The 22,939-nt window shown below is 36.3% G+C and overlaps 1 protein-coding gene across 1 annotated transcript in view; it reads left to right on the forward strand.

Annotated features, from left to right (window-relative positions):
• The window catches only part of LOC138698214 (UPAR/Ly6 domain-containing protein crok-like), a 321,928-nt gene that overhangs the window by 289,118 nt on the left and 9,871 nt on the right, over window positions 1-22,939 (forward strand). Inside the window, exon 2 of the mRNA XM_069824005.1 lies at window positions 16,451-16,612. Within this exon, the coding sequence (XP_069680106.1) occupies window positions 16,451-16,612 (162 nt within the window). The remainder of the gene's footprint in view (window positions 1-16,450; window positions 16,613-22,939) is intronic.

The raw sequence follows: 22,939 nt of genomic DNA on the forward strand, positions 1-22,939 counted from the left end.
CCAACCCAAAAAATGGGGTATGAGCCAAACGGATTATGTTGCTCTGTTGTAAAAGTTGTTCCTCCTGAGATTCGAAAGCCCCACAACTAATTAAAAACTTACTTGTCGGAGTACATCCGCTAACACATTTTTGAAATAATATAAGACAGTACAACACCTTATTTCAAGTGGCATAGTTTGGTGCAAAAGAAATACATAAAGTCAATTCTACGCCATCATTTAAAGTTCAAGCATAGGCGTATCATTTAAATGGAAGTCTCCTTCCAGCTGAGAATAAGAGCTCTCAGTTGTTACAAGTATATTTTATTTCAGGCGCTGACCAATTGTCTACAAGGTCTAATATATCAAGCTTAAAAGTAGAATTGACTGAACAACTTCAGGAAGTACTGCATGATAACAGTTACATTCATACTTTTAAATACAAGTTTGAAAATGATTTAGGAGCAAACGACTTACAACATACAAAAAGCTATTATTCACTGAGTAATTATAAAACAGTATTCAGAGTTAAGTCAATAATATTTATTTCTAAGAAGTGCAGCGAAGCGCAGGGCATGGATAGTTATGAATGAAATTATGAATACCAAGGTTATGACTAGGGAGCGGATGTTGATGACCTAAAAATCTATTTAAAATGATCATTAAAATGCCCTTAAACTAATGTAAATATGACATAAAATTAAAAGAAAATGACATTTAAATATTATTCACGGTACTCGCACCACAACTTCTTAAAAATTAAGTCACTTTGTTTCAATGACTGCTCTGCAAATCTCGGAGAGAAGAGGCAACTTCCTGGAATTTGGCTAAGATAAAGGAAAAGAACATGCAAAAAATGAAGGTTTTAAGGAAAAACTATAGATTTTAATGATTTATTTATTTATTTATTTATTTATTTAACCTGGTAGAGATAAGGCCATCAGGCCTTCTCTTCCCCTCTACCAGGGGATTACAACTACAATATTAAGAATACAATTACAATTAATATTAAATTTACAGATACAATAAAAATCAAAGTACTAAAAGATTAACTGATTAATAAAAGCTAGACAGTTTATTGTGAAAGTTAAGAAGAGAGGAGCATTTCTTTTATTGATAAGTACAAATTAAACCTACTCCACGCAGTAAGAAAATGCTTAATAAGCTTGCTTTCGAACGCTACTAAATTCCGACAGTCTCTGATGTCACTGGGTAGGGTATTCCACAAGCGAGATTGTGTATGATGATGAATACGATGATGTCTTATGTGTTGGTATTGCTAGTATGCGGCTATTTTGCGTGCGTGTGAAGAGATTATGATATGATGACAGGTAACTGAAACGGGAGGCAAGGTACGTAAGTGTAGAAGTGTGAAGGACTTGGAAAAGGAGAACAAAAGAATGAAAATTTCTACGTTCGTTAAGCCGTAGCCAGTTTAGAGTTTGGAAGGATGGGGTAATGTGGTCAGCTCGACGGACATCGCAGATGAAGCGAACACAAGAATATGAACACGTTGTAATTTTTGCGACTGGTTGACATTGAGGTCAGTCAGTAGAAAATCACAATAATCGAATGAGGGTTTACAATGTGTATCAATCAGGGGTGGTCCATGTCAGTGCCTTCATTCTCCGGCTCCTCCTCCTTCCGCGCTTCACTTTTGTTACCAGATCTTCCAGATGAGGGAGTGTGAATGACAAAAATTGTAGGCGCAGCGAGCATTTTTCCAATCTTTGTGTTAAAAATACTGTCTACTACAGTAGACATCTCTTCCGAACCATGTTGAGGACACAATGTCCTGTCCAGGACATGGTGAAAGTTTCCCCTCTTCCAAACATAAATTCTAAAGACACCCTCGTACCAACAAAAGAACAGTAGCGGTCAAAGTCCTTACTTAAACTAAACTGCTGTCAAGCATTTTATATTACGGTACTTCCGTTGTGCGAAGTGAAGCCTTCAGTTGAATAAGGAATGGACTTTAGAGTCTGTTCCAAACTATAAAACTCAAATTTCACTGTTCTTTACTTATTCAGTAGCTAATTTCTACTTACCTATTTGGTTACAAAATGTTTTAATAGACCTATCGGTAAAAAAGAAAATTAAATGCATTCCAAATTATCTAAAAGTTCTTCAAAAAATGCCGAAAAAATATAAAAACGTCAAAAAATGCCAAAACAAATTAAATATAAGAAATTACTTTTTTACGTTGCTATTAACATAGAAAGGATTTCTATATTAATAGGCATCGTCCTAATGTGAAAAATAAGAAGATGACTTTTCATCAACATCCGCCCCTTAGTTATGACATTGATCGGAAATCAAAGTATTATAAAAATAATTACGATATGAATATTATGAATTTAGATCATGGATAGTAATACTGTATTATGAATGAAATTTTGATGATTAATATTATGGAATTAGATTAGGGATATTATCAGTATTATGACTGAAATTAGGAATATCACTATTATAAAATGAGATTAGGAATACCAATCTCTTGCACCATTAACTATTCCGCAATTCAGTGCCAGTGGTTAACATGTACAGCCTTACCCGTAGCAATTCAATATCGAGCTTCCATGAACTGCAGTGAGGTAGGCTGAAGCCATCACTAAGCCACGTCCCGGGTCTAGGCGGTAAAAATCTGCATCAGCCAATTTATATTAGATCCTCTTATTTTAATGTTTCTACCAACCCCAAATTCCACTAGAGGGTGATGAGCATACCTGCCGAGCACCCTTACCAGACTTATGACGTCACGGGCCAGTATCGACCTCACAACGATGACGTCACAGTCTGCAAATGTAAGCATGGAGACTGAATAGCGCACAGCACACTCCACTTTGTCAACGTCCACCCACCCTGACCTGACCCTGGCCCCTTCCCGTTATTCCGAAGCTTATAATACAACCGGTAATAATGAAACCCGCATTTAATGTTTATTTACGAGAAGCAGTAACGAAGATATCGCTTCGTCCGTTTTGTATGCATATAGTTCTCCATGTAGACTCTTTTTCTGGGGAGGGGGGAAACGCCAGTAAAAACGGGCATTTATAAGCAAAGATGATATAATTGTATGATTATACTAATAATCGAGGATCAAAGCTTCAAAATAGAGCCCGGATATGTGAGAAAATAAATGCAAATATAAACTTATGGATAAAATGTTATTCAAATATTGACTATTAAGTCTTCAACTACACTTAATTTTATTGTAATAAAATAGACATCATGCCAATTAATATAAGTTATTCTTTATTGTTGTGCCATGTAAAAAGTTATTCCGATAATTACTTCAATTGTATTTCTAAGTCTCTCATGCAAGTATATTTCAGTGACGTAGCAATAGCCTCATAAGTTTTGGCACTGTTTAATTTAAATTGAATTTCTTTTTATTATTTATCACACAGAATGGAAATAATATAACTGTGTAGATTTCAACACTTTATTTCATGGATAGAGCACAACAAAAAATTCTAATATCTTGTTAGTAATTAATACTTTTATAAGAAAAAAATAATTTTCCTCTAAATGTTAACATTCTACTACTCGATCAGTTTTATCCCAGGCTTGCAGAATTGGGCGCCAATTGTGGCGTTGCATCACTCATCGAAATACGTCACTCATCCCTTCCTTCCAATTTCCCGTCATTGACTTGGTAAGGGAGGGGATTTGTATTCAGTGCCTGTATTATGTAATTGTGTATGGGTCACAGTGACGTCATTCAACGCCGGTGGACTGTAGACGGGGAACCAAAGCTTTCCCCGTGCTTTGCACCCCTCTCTCGCCAGTTCTGTATCCCTGTTCTATCCATACGATTGTGATTATTACTCTTGTCATTAAAGAAACTGATAAGGAATGGTTTTATCCTTTTGTAGTTTTTCAATAAAGTGAATGCTTTCTTGCAAATTAAATAAAAAAGTTAACACGTATAGTTATTTCCTACATTAGGAAATCTGGAAACCAAGCCTACAGAAGTGAGTAAGAGATCGAATGCTGCTTTCAGACCTGAATTTGTGTGTGCAATCATAGGTAAACAGGCGATGCGCTGTTGTCAAACAACGCAGACTTTCAGCGTAATTTTCTAATTAGCCATGCACATAATTACAAAATGCATAATAATTTATTGTATTTATTTTTATGCTTCTTCAATCTGCACAGTTATATCACTTCCACCCTATACTAAAACTGGTATTAAGAAATGAAATAATAAAAGGAGATTTGGATTTACTACGTATCATTGAGTTAAGAGGCCTCAATACATCACCGATATTATGTAGACGTTCTGTTAGTACCACAAACACAAATGAATGACTGGTCCATCCAAGGTTCACGAAGCTAGGAAACGCGCAGCAATTCCATCTATACTTCGTTCCATAATGTGTGACAGGCGACGTAAATATTGGCCGGCAGAGAGAGACAGAAGGATAATTGCTATTGAACCAATATGGCAGTGGTCTCATTCCACGCTTATCTTGAAGTTGGGCTGTCTGAAGTCCGCCAACTTCAAGACAAGCGTGGAATGAGACCTCTGCCATTGGTTGAATAACAATTATACGTCTCTCCTCTTCCGGCAATGTTTACGTCGCCTGTCACACATTATGTAACGAAGTATAGCGAACTCATAGGTGTGGCAATAGACAAATATATTAGAAGACGTTCAACTCAATATATACGATCGAGAGACTATTGAAATTATTGTATGCCGCTAGTCGAAACAATCGGAACGTCTCATGTTACACAGCCTGATCGGTATTACAAGTATCCATGTGCATATGAATACAATGGTTGAATATTAAACTGAAATATGATGAAGAATGAGTGGAACAGAGAAAATTCTCTCCGGCACCGGGATTTGAACCCGGGTTTTCAGCTCTACGTGCTGACGCTCTATATACTAAGTCACATCGGATTGCCATCCCCATGTTAGATTGAATCCTCTCAGTTTAAATCCCACCTCTTGGGTTTCCTCTAGTGGCCTACCCTCATGCACTGCGTCATAGATGTATGACAGTGGCACAATGTCCATACATGTCATATTATGATGACGCAGAATTTCTGCACGGAAATATCTTATGTACTTCGGTACATCATAATAATATATATGCGAAAAATAATCACTTAGTGATTTAGGACGGCGCTTATTCCGTCGGATCCCGGCCACTTAGTCACTCATAACGAGTGCACCTCTGCACATGTGTGGACATTGTGCCACTGTCATACATCTATGACGCAGTGCATGAGGGTAGGCCACTAGTGGGAACCTAAGAGGTGGAACAAACTGAGAGGATTCAATCCGACATCGGGATGGGAATCTGGTGTGGCTTAGTGGATAGAGCGTCAGCACGTAGAGCTGAAAACCCGGGTTCAAATCCCGGTGCCGAAGAGAATTTTTCTCTGTTCCACTCATTCTTCATCATATGATGACGCAGAATTTCTGTACGGAAATACCACATATACTTCGGTACATCATAATAATAATATATAATATATTAAACTGAAAGCCATTAAAAGCACTTTCCACTACTATCCGATCTGTTCACGTCAATGGACTGTCTTTTTAATATTCAAACATAATAGGATCGTCAACATCTAATCACTGACCAGGTGAACAGAAGTCGCTAATATGGTTACGGTACTTTACCTCCGACTAAAATTGTAAATGGCCTAGGACAAAAAGACGATTTTATACTTTTTTTATAAAACTGGAAAATCCTGTAAATACGTTATATTCATAGTATTTGTTTAAAACTGTCAGATATGTAACACTTGTAACTAATTTTTTCTATCATTCCATCATCACCTCACTTTGAGGCTTTGCAGATCCTTGGAAAAGCGACGCAGCACTGTGGGACCTTCCCCATAGGCCTACATTTACTTTTTCTCTCTTCATCCACCTAAATTTTTGGGGGCAATTATTTTCCGTACTTTCTGTATGCATGCGAAATATTTTATCAAAATATGAATATAAGGGAAATAATGCTTATAATATCGTCGACGAGGGCTTAATTTTCAATTAGCCTTACTTTTGTATACGTTCCATATAGTTGTACGCTACAAGAAATTTGCGTATATAAATCCAGACTGCAATAATTGTAAATCTTTACCACCATATTGTTTAACAATGCTTTCAGTCAAATCCTTCGAAAAATATATCGTAAAACACATACAGCGGTTACACAAAATATATTTTCTCCCTCGGAAAGATTCAGGAAATCAAACCCAGGAGTATCGCGAAGATGGTCACCCACTGCGGTCTCCAGGAATGGTTTATAGTTGATGAGACACAAAATGATGCATTTGTGCCCGAATACTTATATAGTTGTCTACGTCCTGTGTTAGGAAGAAGTGAGACATTTCATGTAGCTACGTTTCAAACCACGTCCTCAGGATAAAATAATAGTTATTCTAAGGAGAAATATATCTTTCCTCAAATATTTGCTTTGTATAACTGGCAATTTTGCTGTAATTCATCGGCAAGAAGTTTTAGCATCTTGAACAACTACTTCGCAACAATTTCCAAATACCCACAACGACAATGTAACACAACTCCCAACCGAGGTGTGAAAACGTTATAATAATATTAGAGATACGATAGATTACAAAGACAAGGAATACAAGTCTATCTTACTGCACTTCTTAAGTGCATTATTTTGTTCCCAGCGATCAACTACAAATAATAATATACTCTCACTGCCAAATCCACGCTCTCGCTTACAAATAACTACAAACTATAACATACTACGACAGTCATGTCATTTCAAACTGGCCGAGATCAGAGTCTCCACTAGTGAAAAATAAAAGGCACCAAACTACGAGAGAAAAAAAGTACTAGATTAGTGTTTCTTCCAATTTTACCAATACTTTTTCTCCTTGTTTTATCTATTATGTAATACTTGAATTTATCGAGCTTCTCTTTCCACTTATCCATAATTGCTTCACAGATACCGGCGCATTATATAAAGACAGATTCTGTTTGGTGAGCGGTGGCGTGGAACGCACAGAAAGGAAGCCAATGAGTTAAGATTTCCGCCATAACTATTTTTTTTTTTTTTTTTTTTTTTTGTAAATGGTCTAGCTTTAGGAGGAGGACATGAGCTGCAGTCGGTTATCTTCACTGATCACCGAAAAAGACAATTTGTATTCAATGTCATGGGAACGTACTTTTGCAGATTTCACACAACCCATGAAACGTAGAAACGCACATGGTGATCATTTTGCTTCTTTAATCAACAAATGCGCGTATTATACGAGGAAACAAAGCCTAATATATTTTTTGGTCCTTTGGAAATATCCATGCAATGTAACGACAATGAGTATGTATAGTCGAGGCTATCCTTCAGTTAGCCTATGTAAGATTTTAGGCCTAAGATATAAAAATAATATTATGCAATTTCTGAAGATAATGAATGTATTAAATAGCGCTCTTGAATCGAATATAGGAAATAAAATCCATCCCATTGCCCCATTAAAGATCAACGCTAAACTAGAGAAAAGATGCGGAAAATTTCAGCCGAGCCGTTCTGATGACAACGAAGTAAAGAGTTGCATGTAGCATACTTCATACATTGATTCTCGTGCTACAGCAGGCAGTGATTTTATAGACTGCCTGGAAATTAACAAATAACCTTTTTTCTTTATTAATGTTTTGAAATATAGTCTCGGTATCATTATAATATACTCTTGTTTTTATAGATTTTTTCATTAGCAAACAATCTCGATCTCTCTATTAATATTTTGAAATATACTTTCTTTAGAACTGTAGGTAATTGTTCACTTTAATGACATGGTGGGTTACCTGTGACCTATTTGACACAGATCAGTGGTAGCGCCTGATCGTGTTTCACTGTGTTTTAGCCTTTGCCAGCGTGTATTTGCGTAAATATGGCAGGTTACGTGGGTTAGATGAGGGGATAGCTAAGGGACATGGAGCGGAGAAATATAGTAAAATGTAAAGCGGGTTACATGAGAGGATAGCTAAGTTACAGAAAACCAAGATCTGTGACAAGGTTAGAGTAGGTTAGATTAAGAGATAAGTCACATTAGACCGAAGAATGTGGCAAGATTAAAGTGGATTGGATGAGGGGCTGGCTATATTAATACAGGAGACCGAGGGCTGTGACAAGGCTAGAGCGGGTTAGATTAGATGAGAGGATTATTAATACAGGAGATCCAGGGCTGTGAAAAGGTTAGAGCGGGTTAAATTAGATGAGAGGGGGTAGATAAGTGACAGGAGACCGAGGGCTGTGACAAGGTTACAGGGAAAGAAGAGGAGATAGCTATCCCATTTACATGCAATAGTAATAGAAATCATCGATATTTCCTGTACCATGTCATATTTCTCCTTCATTTCGCTCTGATAGCTACTTATAATACATTTCAAAATCTGTTGAATCTGCATGAGAAGGTTGCTATGGTGATTTGGTGGCTGGAGGGGCCGTCGTATGGTGACATTCGGACAAAATTTCAACGCCTATTCCATAAAGCTGAACGCGCTGGTGATCAAGTTTAAGCGTACTCGGACTGTCACAATCTAGCCCTTACGAGGACGTCCATCATCCTCTGAAGCGTCATCAGATTGTCCATCGAACCACCTGCAGGTGGAGCTCCACTAGTGTGGTAGGGCTAATGAATCGGGTGGGAACACGTTCTTTGATAAATCCACACACAAAGAAGTCACATGTTGTGCAATCTCCTCGTCATGCAGGTGATGCAGAATCTGCAGATGGTACGGCTTCATCAGCGTGAAACGCAACCTATGCACCGTCGAACGCGGAATGTTCAATTCCTGTAACAAACGCCGCACTGATTTTGGACTAAGTGCGATGGACAACCTGACGGCGCTTCAGAGAATGATGGCCGTCCTCGTAGGTACGGGCTCCGTTGTGACTGTCTGAAGTCTGAGTACGCTTAAACTTGTTAACCAGCGTGTTAAGGGATTATGTATAGCTTACAGCAGTAACATTTTTGGAAATATTCAACATTCTTTTCCTCCATTACTGTATCTTGTACCATAATGAAAATTGGTATGTGTAAAACACTGTCTTTCTGCTATATGAAAAAAATAATAATATTTTTACGATTTAAAAAAATTATATATATATATTTTTTTTTTTCAAAATTCAAAATGATGGCAGTTCACTGTACAGTGATAAAGCGTTTCCCTCATAACTCATAAAATTGTTAACTTAACTTTTACATGTTCTCTCTCTTTTATTTTATTGCTGAAACTCATATTTACAACTTTCAACTACATTCCTTAATAAATATTTTTTTTGTGTGTTAGAAGAAAATACTGATATTTGACTATTTTTAAAAATGATTTTATTTTTTATCAGAAAATCTATCAAAGGTAGAGAAGTGATCTTGCATCATATTGTAGATATGAGATGCATAAATACACACAAAAAATTTCATCACAGAATGTTGGACAGTTTTTGAGTTATGAGGAAAATGCTTCATCACTGCACAGTGAACTGAATTTTGAAAAAAAAAAAAAAAATGTAAATAATTTTTTAATCGTAAAAATATATTTTTTTTTTCATACAGCAGAAGGACAGTGTTTTAGACATACCGATTTTCATTATTCTACAAGGTACAGTAGCGGAGGAAAAAATGTTATATATTTCCAAAATTTTACTGCTGTAAGCTATGCCTAACCCCTTAAGTGTTTTGTCTGTGGGTCCAGCTTTATGAAATAGGAGATGAAATTTCGTCCTAATGTCACGACGTCTAGCCTACACGTCATCATTGCAACCTTCTCTGGTATGCTAAAGATCATGCAGATTCAGCTACTTGTAACAACAGAACGCTGTTGTCACAAAGCCAATGCATGGACTCCAACAGCAACTACACTGTCTAGAAACACAGTGTACTTGCAATTTATTACCATACACATATTATCCCTAAACACCCTATTTCTACAAAATCAATACTTAATTTCTGGACACCCTGTAGTAAATTCTTAAAGAATATAGTCACGAATTTTACTACCAACATATCGTTTCTTTTTTGTTTCACATGGCTCGGTAAGACGTCGGTCACTAGTAGCGGCACTGCTGCACCACATGCATTATCCAGTTGTTCCAAGATTAAATAAAACATAAAGCAGTGGGAAAGGATGGTCTGGATAGAAATGAATGAATATAATATGTTACACTATAGCTATGATAACTTAAAAAAAATGGAATACTAAAAAGCGCTAAACTGGAGAATTTGCTACGGTAGCTTCGAACCGTGCCGTTACAGTTACGATCAAATTTAATTAAATACATAATGTCGCCAACATAAGGACATGACGTTGGTCTGTGGCGTCATTAAAATGTGAAGTTTTTTTCTCTCCCTACCTCCTTCGTTCTCAGAGAGATAGCACCACTGTTAGCGACAAGAAGTATTTGCGTAAATATTGCGAGTAGCTTATGTGATTTAGATGAGGGGCTCGCGACAGGAACAGTTGTGCTGTGACACTTGAGCGGATCACTCATGCAGTGGCAACGTGATCCTTACTAGAGTTTATTTTTGTGTGTCATTCCAGATAAAAATCAAGAAGATCCCCTCTTGCTCCGGTTATACATCTTGCATATTATACGAAGGTTAGGTTTAGTTAGTTTAGGTTTTTATTATCCAAGTCCGCGCAAGCGCAGACAGCCAAAATGATCTTGCCGGTCATGGCTCTTATGATAGTGTTTGTTTCGTAATATTGGTAAACAATAATATGATGAAAGCGGTGAATAATTTCATGGCAGCTAAACGTTTTCTTTGTAAAAGACGAGGTATTTTCTCTAGACCACAAATAAAACGGTAACGCGATCATAATTAAGTACTTAACGCTTTGGTCAACATTAACCGGAAATTTACTTTTCATTTGAATGGTATTCCCTGAAATACACCTTTTCCCCCCTTTATTTCGTTGTGATAACCTACTTTAAGATCTTACTACATCTGCATTTTCTTTTGGTGCATTCAAAACACCGCCGTTGTACTGCATAAACCTTGCACTTGACTAATGGAGTGAATTATTTAAGAATATAGTCGCGAATTTTACTATCACCATTTCGATTGTCTTTTGTTTGACACTTCTCGGTACGGCCACAGTCTAATAGATACAGTCACGCAACTCATACGTATAAAATATGCCAACATTTGACAGCTGACGCGACAGTAGCCCTCTAGCGGCAGGCAAGTAGTGTGCACACGACATATGATAACACATCAGAAAACGGGTTTTGCGTAATTTATTTTATATTTTTATGCTATACAATAAGTGTGTATGGTTCTTATTAATTCTACTTTAGAATCCTGGAAGAATTTCACACGCAGTTAATCTACAAGTTTCAGAAGCTGGGAATAAACGTAATTCTTTCTGCTCCTTACAACTGAATCATGGCCCTGATCACGTATCATTGTTTGAAATAATATAATTGTTCGTTGCGTGGTCGGTTAATTCAATTCATTCCTAAATATATTTATGAATCATTGGAACTTTGTATTTCCTGTGAGAAGAGTAAAAATTAGTAGCTTCAAAATTGTAGGGAATATCTTGTAGGGTACATCGCGTGGTGAACTCCTCTCCCTATTTCCTGAGAAATTAACGATTTTGCATACCGCAAATTGGGGTAAACTCGGCCGCTGAGGTAAACTTGAAAATAAAGAAAAGGGGAGGATTTAAACATTAATATGAAGTTTATTATTTTTCCATTTCTTAAGAACCGGTATTTCCTTTATTATTTTGAGTCACAAATAGTGCTGATGTTATGTTTAAATTTTTATGGCAAGTTTACCGCATTTTACATTACATTTCCAGTTTTCACACATAATGCCTAATTTTAACATATCCTACCTATATAATACGGAATTTACATGCACTTACTGTTAATATGACGTAGGTGAGAACAAATAAATGAACACACAATTTTGTTGAAAAAATTGTAACTTCAATTAACTCAGAAAATGTAGGCCTAATTTTATTTTCAGAGCAGAAGTAGTGTAAGTCAAAAATGGGTAATGAGGGGTTAAAGTAAACATTCTGTAAAATACAGCGCAAAGCGGCAGTTAATATTGAATGTATTTAAACTATTAATAGTCAGTGAATAGCACGAAGGATATATTAATTGCTACTTTGCGCTGTATTTTACAGAATTTTTACTTTAAACCTCATTACCTGATTTTGACTTACACCACTTCTGCACTGAATGGCTCAAATAATCACTGGGAATGTAAAAACAACACCAATAACAGTCATGCAAAATATTACAGAAAAGATTGCTTTTTATATTAAATTTAAAAAGGCTCTTTTATTTCTTGAGAACTTAATACGTCTGCCATATGAATCTACACCAACACATCAAAAATTTATCGACACAATCTGGATTTATTCAAGAAGTGAATATTTTGCAAAAGGATTACTATACTCCATGAATTCTTTCAAAATTAACACCATGATACCTACTTGAATGCTATATAACATTCAACATTTGAAAAATATAAAGAAAAAAACACGAATACAAAAATTATGGAATTACTTGCATTAAAAACTGTAGATATATTATCAAAAATCGGAATGGTTACACATTTACACATATGATCTCTGCAAAAAAAAATAATATACTGTAACAGGTATTTACGTTGTTTTTATTTAAACTGTCCTTCCTGACATACAAATAGGTAACTGATAAGTAATAAAATAATGTTTATGGAACACAATATGTAGGCTACCTACAACGTGGATTATTGGTTATGACTGAGTTTTGGTTTTCTCTTGGTCTTTAGGGAATCTGAAGAACGACAAATTCGGAGATTTAAACTTGTTGTTACTGCAATTTTCGTCATTGCACACATTGCCTTTATTCCGACGCATAATTAAAACGTTATTATAACATCTCGCATCCCTTTAAAGCACGTGCTGGCTGTATCAACCCTATGACCAGTGCCTTGCCTGCCGCTTGGGCGCTAGTGTCGCGAATGTTGGCAAAAAAAAGTGTTGAAGTTGCGCGACTGTATATATTAGACTGTGGTACGGCCCGGTGACTAGTGGCCAGCGAGCAACGTCGACTACCGACGTTGGTCTACCATAGGCCTACGTATTATCCTGTTGTTCCATAAAAAGAAATAGCAACACATTACATGACTAAATTAAGTGTTCAATATGAAATTCTGTAATATAGGCCCAGAAAAAAATCTTCGCTATATTAGGGATACAACAGCACATAAAATAGGTCATCCAGTTTCGGGAATGAAACTGCAGTTGTGTTGGTTGGAATGTTTTATTTTGTTTCGTTTTGCAAATGGAGAGTATCGGTCTATGTTAAGAGAAGTAATTATTGAAGGGCATGCATTGCATTTTCTCTTCCTATCAAGAGACATTCCGAAATTAGTCACAGCTCACAAAAAAATCTTCGCTATGGTTCACTCAAAGTGTATCGTACGTCTCTACTATCGCTTTAATATTGCAGAACTCGCAATATTACAGATCAAATGAGTGGCCGCACAGGTCTGTAGCTGCTCTTCATATCGAGGTATTACCACAGTCTAGTATATACAGTCATGAAGCTCAATATGTAATAAATATGCATCCATAGATAGTTGCTATCCACTAGGATCGCTACTATCGCCTCATTACAGACAATGCGAAATAGTACCTGCACAGTCTATTGTTCCTAGCAACCTCAACAACTCAAGCTTCGTTACTGTATATACTAGACTGTGGTATTACTGAGAGAGCTGCGCGGCACGGCAAATTTTATACTCAACTTCGTCACGTCGCCCTCGTGTCTGTAGCGAGGGGAGATGGCGACATTAGGGGTGGACACACAAGTTACATTTGTTCATGGTTCAACTATTAATAACATTAGTATTCGGATGTGACTCAAAATCTTGTTACAGTATGGGTTTGAAATTCTGTCATATTTTGTTTCACCACAGATCCCGAAACAAGTAAACATACCCGGTGCAGAGAAAGACGTATTCTACGTCAAAAAAGAGGGAGCACTTTTGTCAGCCACTGACATGGGCCGAAGCAGAAAGTTCAAGTTTAAATTCATTATTATTATTATTATTATTATTATTATTATTATTATTATTGTGAAAACAGTTTAAGTGACGGTGGTGGTGACGACGACGGTTGTGACGGTAGCGACAAGGACGACGATAAATTAAGATAAAAACAGTTACTGCTAACAGCTGGAATGTTCGACTGCTAATAGGAGTTAACAGGCTCCGATCTTAATGTTTTATTTGAGCGGGTGGGGGAGAATTAAAATTAAAAAAATTCAATATTCATTATTCGTTCTTACCCATGCAGTTTTGGCCGTCTGGTTAAATTGTGTAAGAAGAACGAGGTCTGTGGCCGTCATGTTAAAAAAGAAACAAAAACCGGTTTCATACTTCATTAGTAACGTGTAAAATAGGGAACCATAAATGTGGCACCTGAAGCGGGCAGATATAATAATAATAATAATAATAATAATAATAATAATAATAATAATAATATCTATTTATTTATTTTGGCGAATTTAAGGCCATCAGGCCTTCTCTTCCACTTAGCCAGAACAAAAGAAGCTGATACAATTTTACAGACTAATATTTGAAGAACACTGATAAAAATTTATATAGTTTTACAACCACAAGTCGAGTAAAATAATGCGAACATACTAAATAATAATTACAAAATAATATAAGGCTAGAAGTTACATTCAATGAATATGCAAGCGATAGGTGAACCAATATTACAAATTACAAGAATAACAAATTCAAATGTAAATTATAACTATACAGCACTGAGTAAAATTACATATATACCATATACACACAAAGGAGAATTAAACCTGAATACTGGTCACGTGTTTAAACAATTCACTTTTAAATTGCAATATCGTTCGACAGTTCCTGAGGGAGCTGGGTAGGGAGTTCCAGAAACGAATTGCTGATACTGTGAAAGAGGAAGAATAGTGAGCTGTTTTATGGCAAGGCATAGATAATAAAGGGTCATTTTTAAAACGAGTACCCAGGCTGTGATAAGAGGATAAGAAATTAAAACGCACCGAGAGATAGTTAGGCGAAGAAGTATTGATGATGCGAATTAGGAAAATTAGTGAATGGATATATCTTCGGTCCTGTGATCTTACCCATTGGAGCGTTTCAAGGGAAGGTGTAACGTGGTCGTACTTGCGGATGTTGCAGATGAAACGTATGCAGGCATTATGAACGCGCAGAAAATCTTTGGGCTAAGCTAGAATTTAAATCTGTTAGTAGAATATCGCAATAGTCAAAATGTGGCAGCACTAATGTTTGTATGAGAATTCTTTTTAATTTCCCTGGCAAGGAAAAATTAATACCATTTCAGCATGGGACACCCAATTCTCTAGGGGGAATGATCCCCGGAATACGCGGAGAGAGGACAGTTTCCTTGGGGGAGGGGGGGGGCAAAGCAAAACTAGAGAATCCCAATATAACGAGGTTACGGGGGATACCATTTACTTACTCCTCTGTTATAGCTTGACCGTGGTACAGTATATCGGAATATGATCATTTAATAAAAGTATTTTTAGGGTGCATGTTTCTTACAGTGTTACATCCATATCTACGATGTTTCGGACCGAGTTGTATAGGGCTTCAACTGTAGATCTACTACAAATTATAATAAGGCATAACCATAGGCAGAGTAATGGGAGGGTATATGGGAGCACCTCCCCCCCGCCCCAATTTTGTCTGAAGTCTTTTGTTTTATTAAAATTACAAAATATTCAATTCAAAAGACTTTTCTTGCTTTTGTTTATGAATGAGATATTATTTGTAAATGGTACCATCGTACCATCTTCCTGGAAAATTGCTGTTTTCGCAAAAAAATCTTTGGACTATGGTTGTTTTATGAAAACTACTGAAAATTTTCACTCCTTTAATATGGGACTATGGTGTTTTTTCACTAACACCTAATTCAGTAGATGGCTTCTGCAGACTTCTAACACAGGAGTACAGGCTATTGCAAAAGAAACATTACAGTGCTTCCATTCCTCAAACGAGATACAGAAATGTTTATACATTCAGAAATTTAAAATAAATATTATAGTCTAGACACATGATCTGAAGACATTAATTCGTCAATTTAAGCACAGAAACTTAATCATAAACAAAAGCAAGAAAAGTCTTTTGCATTCAATATTTTCTAATGCTAGTAGAAAAAAAAAAAAGAGTTCAGACAAGTTTGGGGGGCATGCACCCCTCATAACTCCGCCTATGATCCCCGGCATCTCACCCCGTCAATTCGCACACAGTTGAAACGTAGGACTTAATTATCATAATATAATTAAGGTATTTGTAATAATGTTTTCGAAATATTGAATTTAATGATGAATAAAATTAGCTAAGCACAATCAAATAATAGGCTTTCTACATAACTTACTTAACATGACTATGGAAGTTTGAAATTCAATGGACAGTACCTTATAACATCTCGTTTTTTTCTTCTTTTTTATAGGTTTGTCGATAGAATGCTACCAATGTAATTCGGCGTACGACCCGAGATGTGGTGATCCATTTGATGCTTATTCACTGGGACAAGTCAACTGCAGTATGAAACCTCCACTCGAACACCTAACAGAAGTAGTACCCACTATGTGCCGTAAGATAATTCAGAAAGGTAAGTATTCTGTCTTATCAGACTATAATTTGAAATCGTTTCTTCTATTATCACTGACCTCAAAGAATAGAAACGGGGAAAAAAATGTATTCCAATATACTCCTTGCATGCAAGTTTATTGAAGTCATTAGTGGATGAAGGGGTTATGTTACAAATATTAGCATAGACCAGGCATGTCAGAAATCAGACTCAATGTGCAGTTTTGTGCGCGGATCGCCGGTCTGTGCAGGCTGCATCATTCAGGCGTCGCTCTTACCCGTTCTTAGCTGGAGGGGTGTACAATAATGTAGTCTGCGCTTCTAGGGTTGGATTAAATAGGCATTTAGATATTATAAACACACTTAGCAGAAGGAAAAAAACACGGTTATTATCAGTGTCTATACTTGACAATTGTAATACAAAAAACTTTAGGCTCACTCAGTTATACTTGACAAAGTAGTGGTTTGTAAAGCATAATCTATTAATATGATTTTTATATAGTATTTGAAGAAAAAAATATTGCAGTAATTTCGAAACAACAAAAAACGAACAAGTATTTCATTTTACGTAGTAGGTACTAATTATTTTAAAGAAATAGACCCTACTCTTTCATTGTTCGTCGAGCATTATTATTTATTGGAACCATTGGTACAAAAATGTTGAATAAAATATTATACTCCCAATTAATTACATGCAGTAGGACATTGTGAAGTTTTTACACTGAAATGATTTCCTTGCTGTATGTCAATATAAATTAACATTAATATTAATAAATAATGTAAATTAAGCTTAGAATTTAAATTCATATATAGTTTATTTGAAAAAAGTTGAGAGCAAGTATCGACAAGTTGGGAGCGTTAATGAAAAAAATTAAAAGTGTAGTTCACAAGCTGTGAAGCGACGATATTCTATTTATGTCAGGTTTAAAAATGTATTAATGTAAGTATATTAGCATAATATAGTGACGTGAGATCGAAAATTTGCAATTATATATTTTTCCAGAAAATTTTTTCTCCTTGCAAATAGTTGCTTTCTTCGCTCCTTACAACCTCAAGACCCTCACATGTATTCCTCATTATATTCTCATCACTTACCAGCTTATGAAATGAAAGTCATAAGTCATCTAACCATTGATTCTTAGTACAGACTCCAAAACAACGCCATTGTCAAGTTCGTTTTGCCGTGAGAGTACTGATTAAGAAATAAGCGCTGGCAAAATAGTGTTTTGAGAACTTTAATAATCTGATCTAAACTGTCACAACACTATTACCTCGACATGGGCTAATGAAAGTCATTCATTTTAAAATAATTATTGTTGGCTGAGGAAAACATTATAACAATTATGTTATATCATTCGTAATTTCTCTTCTTCGTTAACTGTGAACTCCTCACTTTATTTATCATAACTCATTCACAGACACAGCCAAATCAGCACCCGTACTGAAACTGTGTTACGAAAGAAAAGTTGATATGCTGCTGCAGGTCTGTCTAGCCCTGTCGCGTTTCCCTCCAAGGCGATTCACTCCCTCCAGGTAGGAGAATAGAGAGTGCACATCGCACAGAGACTACTGCACAATGTGCAGGGTTTTGACATGCCTGGCATAGACAAATAACACTTCCATCCACTAAAAAACAGACTTGCATCTATAACATATGTCCTTCAATCCTCTTTGTAATTCTATATTCTACGACATGACAAACTGAAATAAGGTGATATGTGAAAGAACACTACATACCACCTTCATTCACTAAGAAAACTAAATCTTCACCAAAAGCTCATCCATTATTGTCTTTAATTCATAGAATAGGTAATCATCGAAAAAAAAAATTGTATGTTACAGTGGCTCAGTGCTATAGCGCTGGGCTTCTATGCCCGGGGGCCCGGGTTCAAATCCCGATCTACTCTGAATTTATAACTTGTGTCGGGGAAGACCGTGATCCAGGCAACACAGGGGTTTTCTCCGGGTACTTCGGTTCCCCTGTGACATCTCAACAATTCTCCATCATCATCATCATCATCATCATCAACACTAAATTACAAGTGAAATGTGTACTACTCGACCGGGGCCGTGGCGCTACTGCTCCTGCGTTCGTAATACCGCATCGCGATAGTTCACATTACGCCCGCGGCTCCACTCGCCTTGATCGAGTTAATACCCAACGCCTGTGGCTCATACTGGACAGTCTCTGACGAAGAAAGCGGTCTAAGTTTCTCGACATTAGCGACATCTATGAGCTGCTCGTAGAGTTGGGTGCGAATAACGATAGTTGGGGGTCCTACCATTGGGTGGAGGAAGAAAACTATAATGTTATGCAATATTGCTATTTTTTCACAATAATTATTGTTTGGTCTTTTGCACTTTTGAAAAATTTGTTTAGACCTAACATTTCACATAAACATTTAGCAGGACTGTAGTAACAATGGTTAACTACGCCAGCGTATAGAAGCTTTCCCATCAAACCAAAGGCATTGGCATTTAACATATAATTCACATACGAAATTCTACCGTGATGGTCTTGGCACACCATTACTGTCGGTTTTATCATTGCGTTTCGTCTCTAGGCCGTCAGAGCTTCTATATAATTTTAATTCCTTCATCTCCTGCTTTATTCATTATGATAATTCTATTGATCGCATTTAAATTCAGTGACTATGACACTGTGGAGATTAACACAATGCAAACGAATCGACTTCCCACGCCAAACACCCTAATTCAAATCCTAGTTGAGTTCAAGGGATTTTTTTTTAGGAATAGATACAGTGCTGGAGAAATTGTTTCATTTCTCTCACCATCATTCAACAGGAATTAAATTATCATTTTTCGCTAAGAGAGAAAAGTAAGGCAGACAGACACATCTCTATCTTTAGCTTTCCACACTGGAGGTCCTGCTTAAAATCCCAGATTATCCAAGTAGGCCTAATATTTATAATGAAGAAATATGGCGACTGGACGATCTACCTTTTTCACAGAGACGAGATTATTATAGACTAACATTTCATTTATCATCAACCATAAAATGAAACAGAGAATTATGTGCTGCGTTGTATTTATGCAGAGTGTGATTTTTAGAGGGAGATTTCTCTCATTCAAGAAACATCCAACCACCGGCATAGCGCAGACGGTAGCAAGTCCGATTCGTATTTCGAGGCTACGCTCAGGCGTGGGTTCGAATTCCGCTTGAGTGGATTAGGTAACTGGTATACTTTTCCCAAGATTTCAGGAAATTCCATGGTGAATCTCGGACACACTCACCAAATACCATCGCACTATCACCAATTTCATCAACGCTAGATCACCTCGCAATTGACATAAGCAACCGACCAAAAAAAAAAAAAAAAAAAAAGAGAGAGAGAAACTTCTCGATTCCAGTACTCACACATTGTTCACAAGAAATTACATTTAGTTTTCCTTAAAACGGAACTAAATAAGTTAACGTCGAAACCTCTCTCAAACTGCGCACACAGATCCCTAAAAGTAGATGGACAAAAAAAATGGCGCTCATATTAACTCTAAGGGTGGGAAAACTCATTTTGAATATTAAATTAAGAAATGATGGCGCGTACCTGGAGAAAGCAGATGAGCTGCCATCTTTCCTTCACAATAGTGTATCCATCACTCGCGTATGCATATGATACGATAATAATAATAATAATAATAATAATATGACTAAATGAAAGTGCAAAATATTACTCTAGAAAATACATACAGCCCAGTTCCAAACCATCGCGCTGAAAATTAAATGAAGTCATCATTGAGTACTTCTACTACTGTAGGCCTAGTCATCACTCATCAGTCGAAGGAAAACAAGTTAATTACATTTAAAATATAATCATCAAATTTTCAGTACAGACTCATAGTATTGTTGTATGTATTTCCCCCATATACTATCATGTGCCTAACGGTAAAGAAGCGGTAAAGATAATCAATTTGGTGTATTATGTACCATTCGGTTTTCACGAATAACTTTAGAAAGAGTACCTCCGAAGGAAATACTATAGTTACTTTATAGCAATGACACAAATTACTGATAAATGAATGTTAATTTTGTGTGTAGGCCGATTATATTCGTAATTCCATGTAGAAAACACACATACAGACATTCTTACAGGCATAACCATAAAGTAAAACATATTTATTCGGTTTTGATTCAGTTTGAACACTTATATGGGGTATATATTTATATAAGTGTTAACCAAAGTTTGCAAAACGTCCTCTCTTTTTTAGACGCAAAAATTTGGTTCTCCTGACATTTAAAACAGTAGGCTATTGTCATAATATAATAAATGAGCTTAAAATGGAGTTCTCTTCAGAATATTTCACAACAAAGTATATTTATGGAGATGATGATAGTGATGATGACGATAATTGTCGTAATAATAGTTGAGGCCGTTGAGGGTCACGCATGCCTCTCTTCCCCTATTCTAACACCCATTGCCATCGACGGAACTGGCCTGCTTCTATCCTGCCTGCATAGTATATTCTTTCGGGGGCGACGTTGGTTGTGCTTGGCATGGAGCCATAATCGATAGGTTCCCTGCTGCCTAGACAGCACCAACGCGCCATCAGCCATCAGTATCACTCAAGGGAAACCTCAAAAGTATATTCATTCTGTACGACAATAATTGTGCTATTTTGATGTCAATCATTTAGTCACCATCAATGTCATAAACTGAACGGGCTGTTTACACTTCCCAGTCTTGTTCTAAATCACCAAATGTTACACTTTACAACTACCTAATTTATTTATATTTTCTTCCCTATTAAGTCATATTAGAGATAATCTGATAAGATTATCAGTGATATCAGAGACATTATAATACTAAGAATAAAATGGATTTCTAAAGGAGAAATCATCTTCAAATTATGTCTTTTCAGTCTTTCGGATTATAGATAAACATTGAGAATTCAATATACCTACATACCAGTACACGTTTTATATACTTAAAAAAATCTTTGAAATACACGGTTAATTAGAAAATTAAGTTGAAAGTTTCAGCAATCTAACATCGCCGCTAACACACTGCTCTTTCTTCTCGTAATATAGATGTAAGAGGTCATCGAACTCAGGTCTGTCTCTTTAGGTCATCGTTGGCAGAACGTCAATGTAGGTGACGTCATATGAAACGCAGACTGCCTTACAAGACAAGGAGTGGTAGAAAGCAGTAGGTTGGGGCAGGACAAATAGAATCTTCTATTCATCCTGGTTGGGGTGAAGAGAGGACTGAACTCGCCCGTATAGTCTGGAAATAATTAACCAACTATAGGCCCTATGTTGTCTTTGCATCCTTCAGGTAGATTTGAAATTACTCATCAGTCTATTCCGATGTTTTAATTAGTGAAGTGAAATCTGGTTCTCCATCATAAGTTGCAATTTGTAATTGCTCAAATATATGTTAGTGCATCAATCGGGAGTGCACTTTCCATTTAACATGTTTAATTTTTTTTTTAAATTGCTCACATATATATGTAGAGCCAAATATTAAAATAAATCTAGCACAAAATGACCTAAGGAGTGGATATTGTGAATTGTAGTGAATCTTTTGGAAATTTTAAATCTGAGCAATTTTCTCTTATTTAGGCTTCTTTGCAAAGTTTCAAAATTTTATAATATCAAAAAATGATATTCGACAATGCTTTTCTCTTAATCAGTATTAATATTATGGCAAAGTACACGTGACAATGAAGTTTTGTATAATGCCTCTTTATGGTGGTAATATGAAACCTTGTAAGTAGTTTAGAACATAACAAACATATTACATTTTCTTCCTGTGCACAACAAAACAATTTCTCTTCCCATTCTTCTACAAATATTCGTTTTGCTGCACGCTTTACGTTTAATGGTTTTGAAACAGACATGCTGATCGCCAGTTACAACTACTTGTCTATATACGCTCCCTCTGGAACTGTCCCTGCAAAAGTATGACGTAAGCTGCTGCTTGCTGCATGACATGCTGACCACTGCTCTAGGTGAACCTCTCCCTCTCTGACTACAACGTTGTAATTTGTTTGTTTGTTTCATTTTTTTTTATTTTATTTTAGTTGGTTATTTAACAACACTGTTATTTAGCGCCCGAATGCAACTTCAGACCGGCAGACAAGCGCCTTAACCGACTGAGCTGCATAGTTCAGTGGCTAGAAATTAGTGGTTTTTAAATTAAATTTGCACAGAAATCGTCCACGCTATCAACATATGCCAGAGGAATAAATGATTCTTTATTACATTTTATATCAAGTTGGACAAAAATCACTATTCTACTCACAATAGTTACCGAATAAGAGGGTGTTAAACATTTTGGAAATTTTTTTTTCTGGGAAAACTATGAACTTTCCACCAATATGGTATTAC

Source organism: Periplaneta americana, chromosome 4 (assembly GCF_040183065.1).
Source record: "Periplaneta americana isolate PAMFEO1 chromosome 4, P.americana_PAMFEO1_priV1, whole genome shotgun sequence".
Lineage (NCBI taxonomy): Eukaryota > Metazoa > Arthropoda > Insecta > Blattodea > Blattidae > Periplaneta > Periplaneta americana.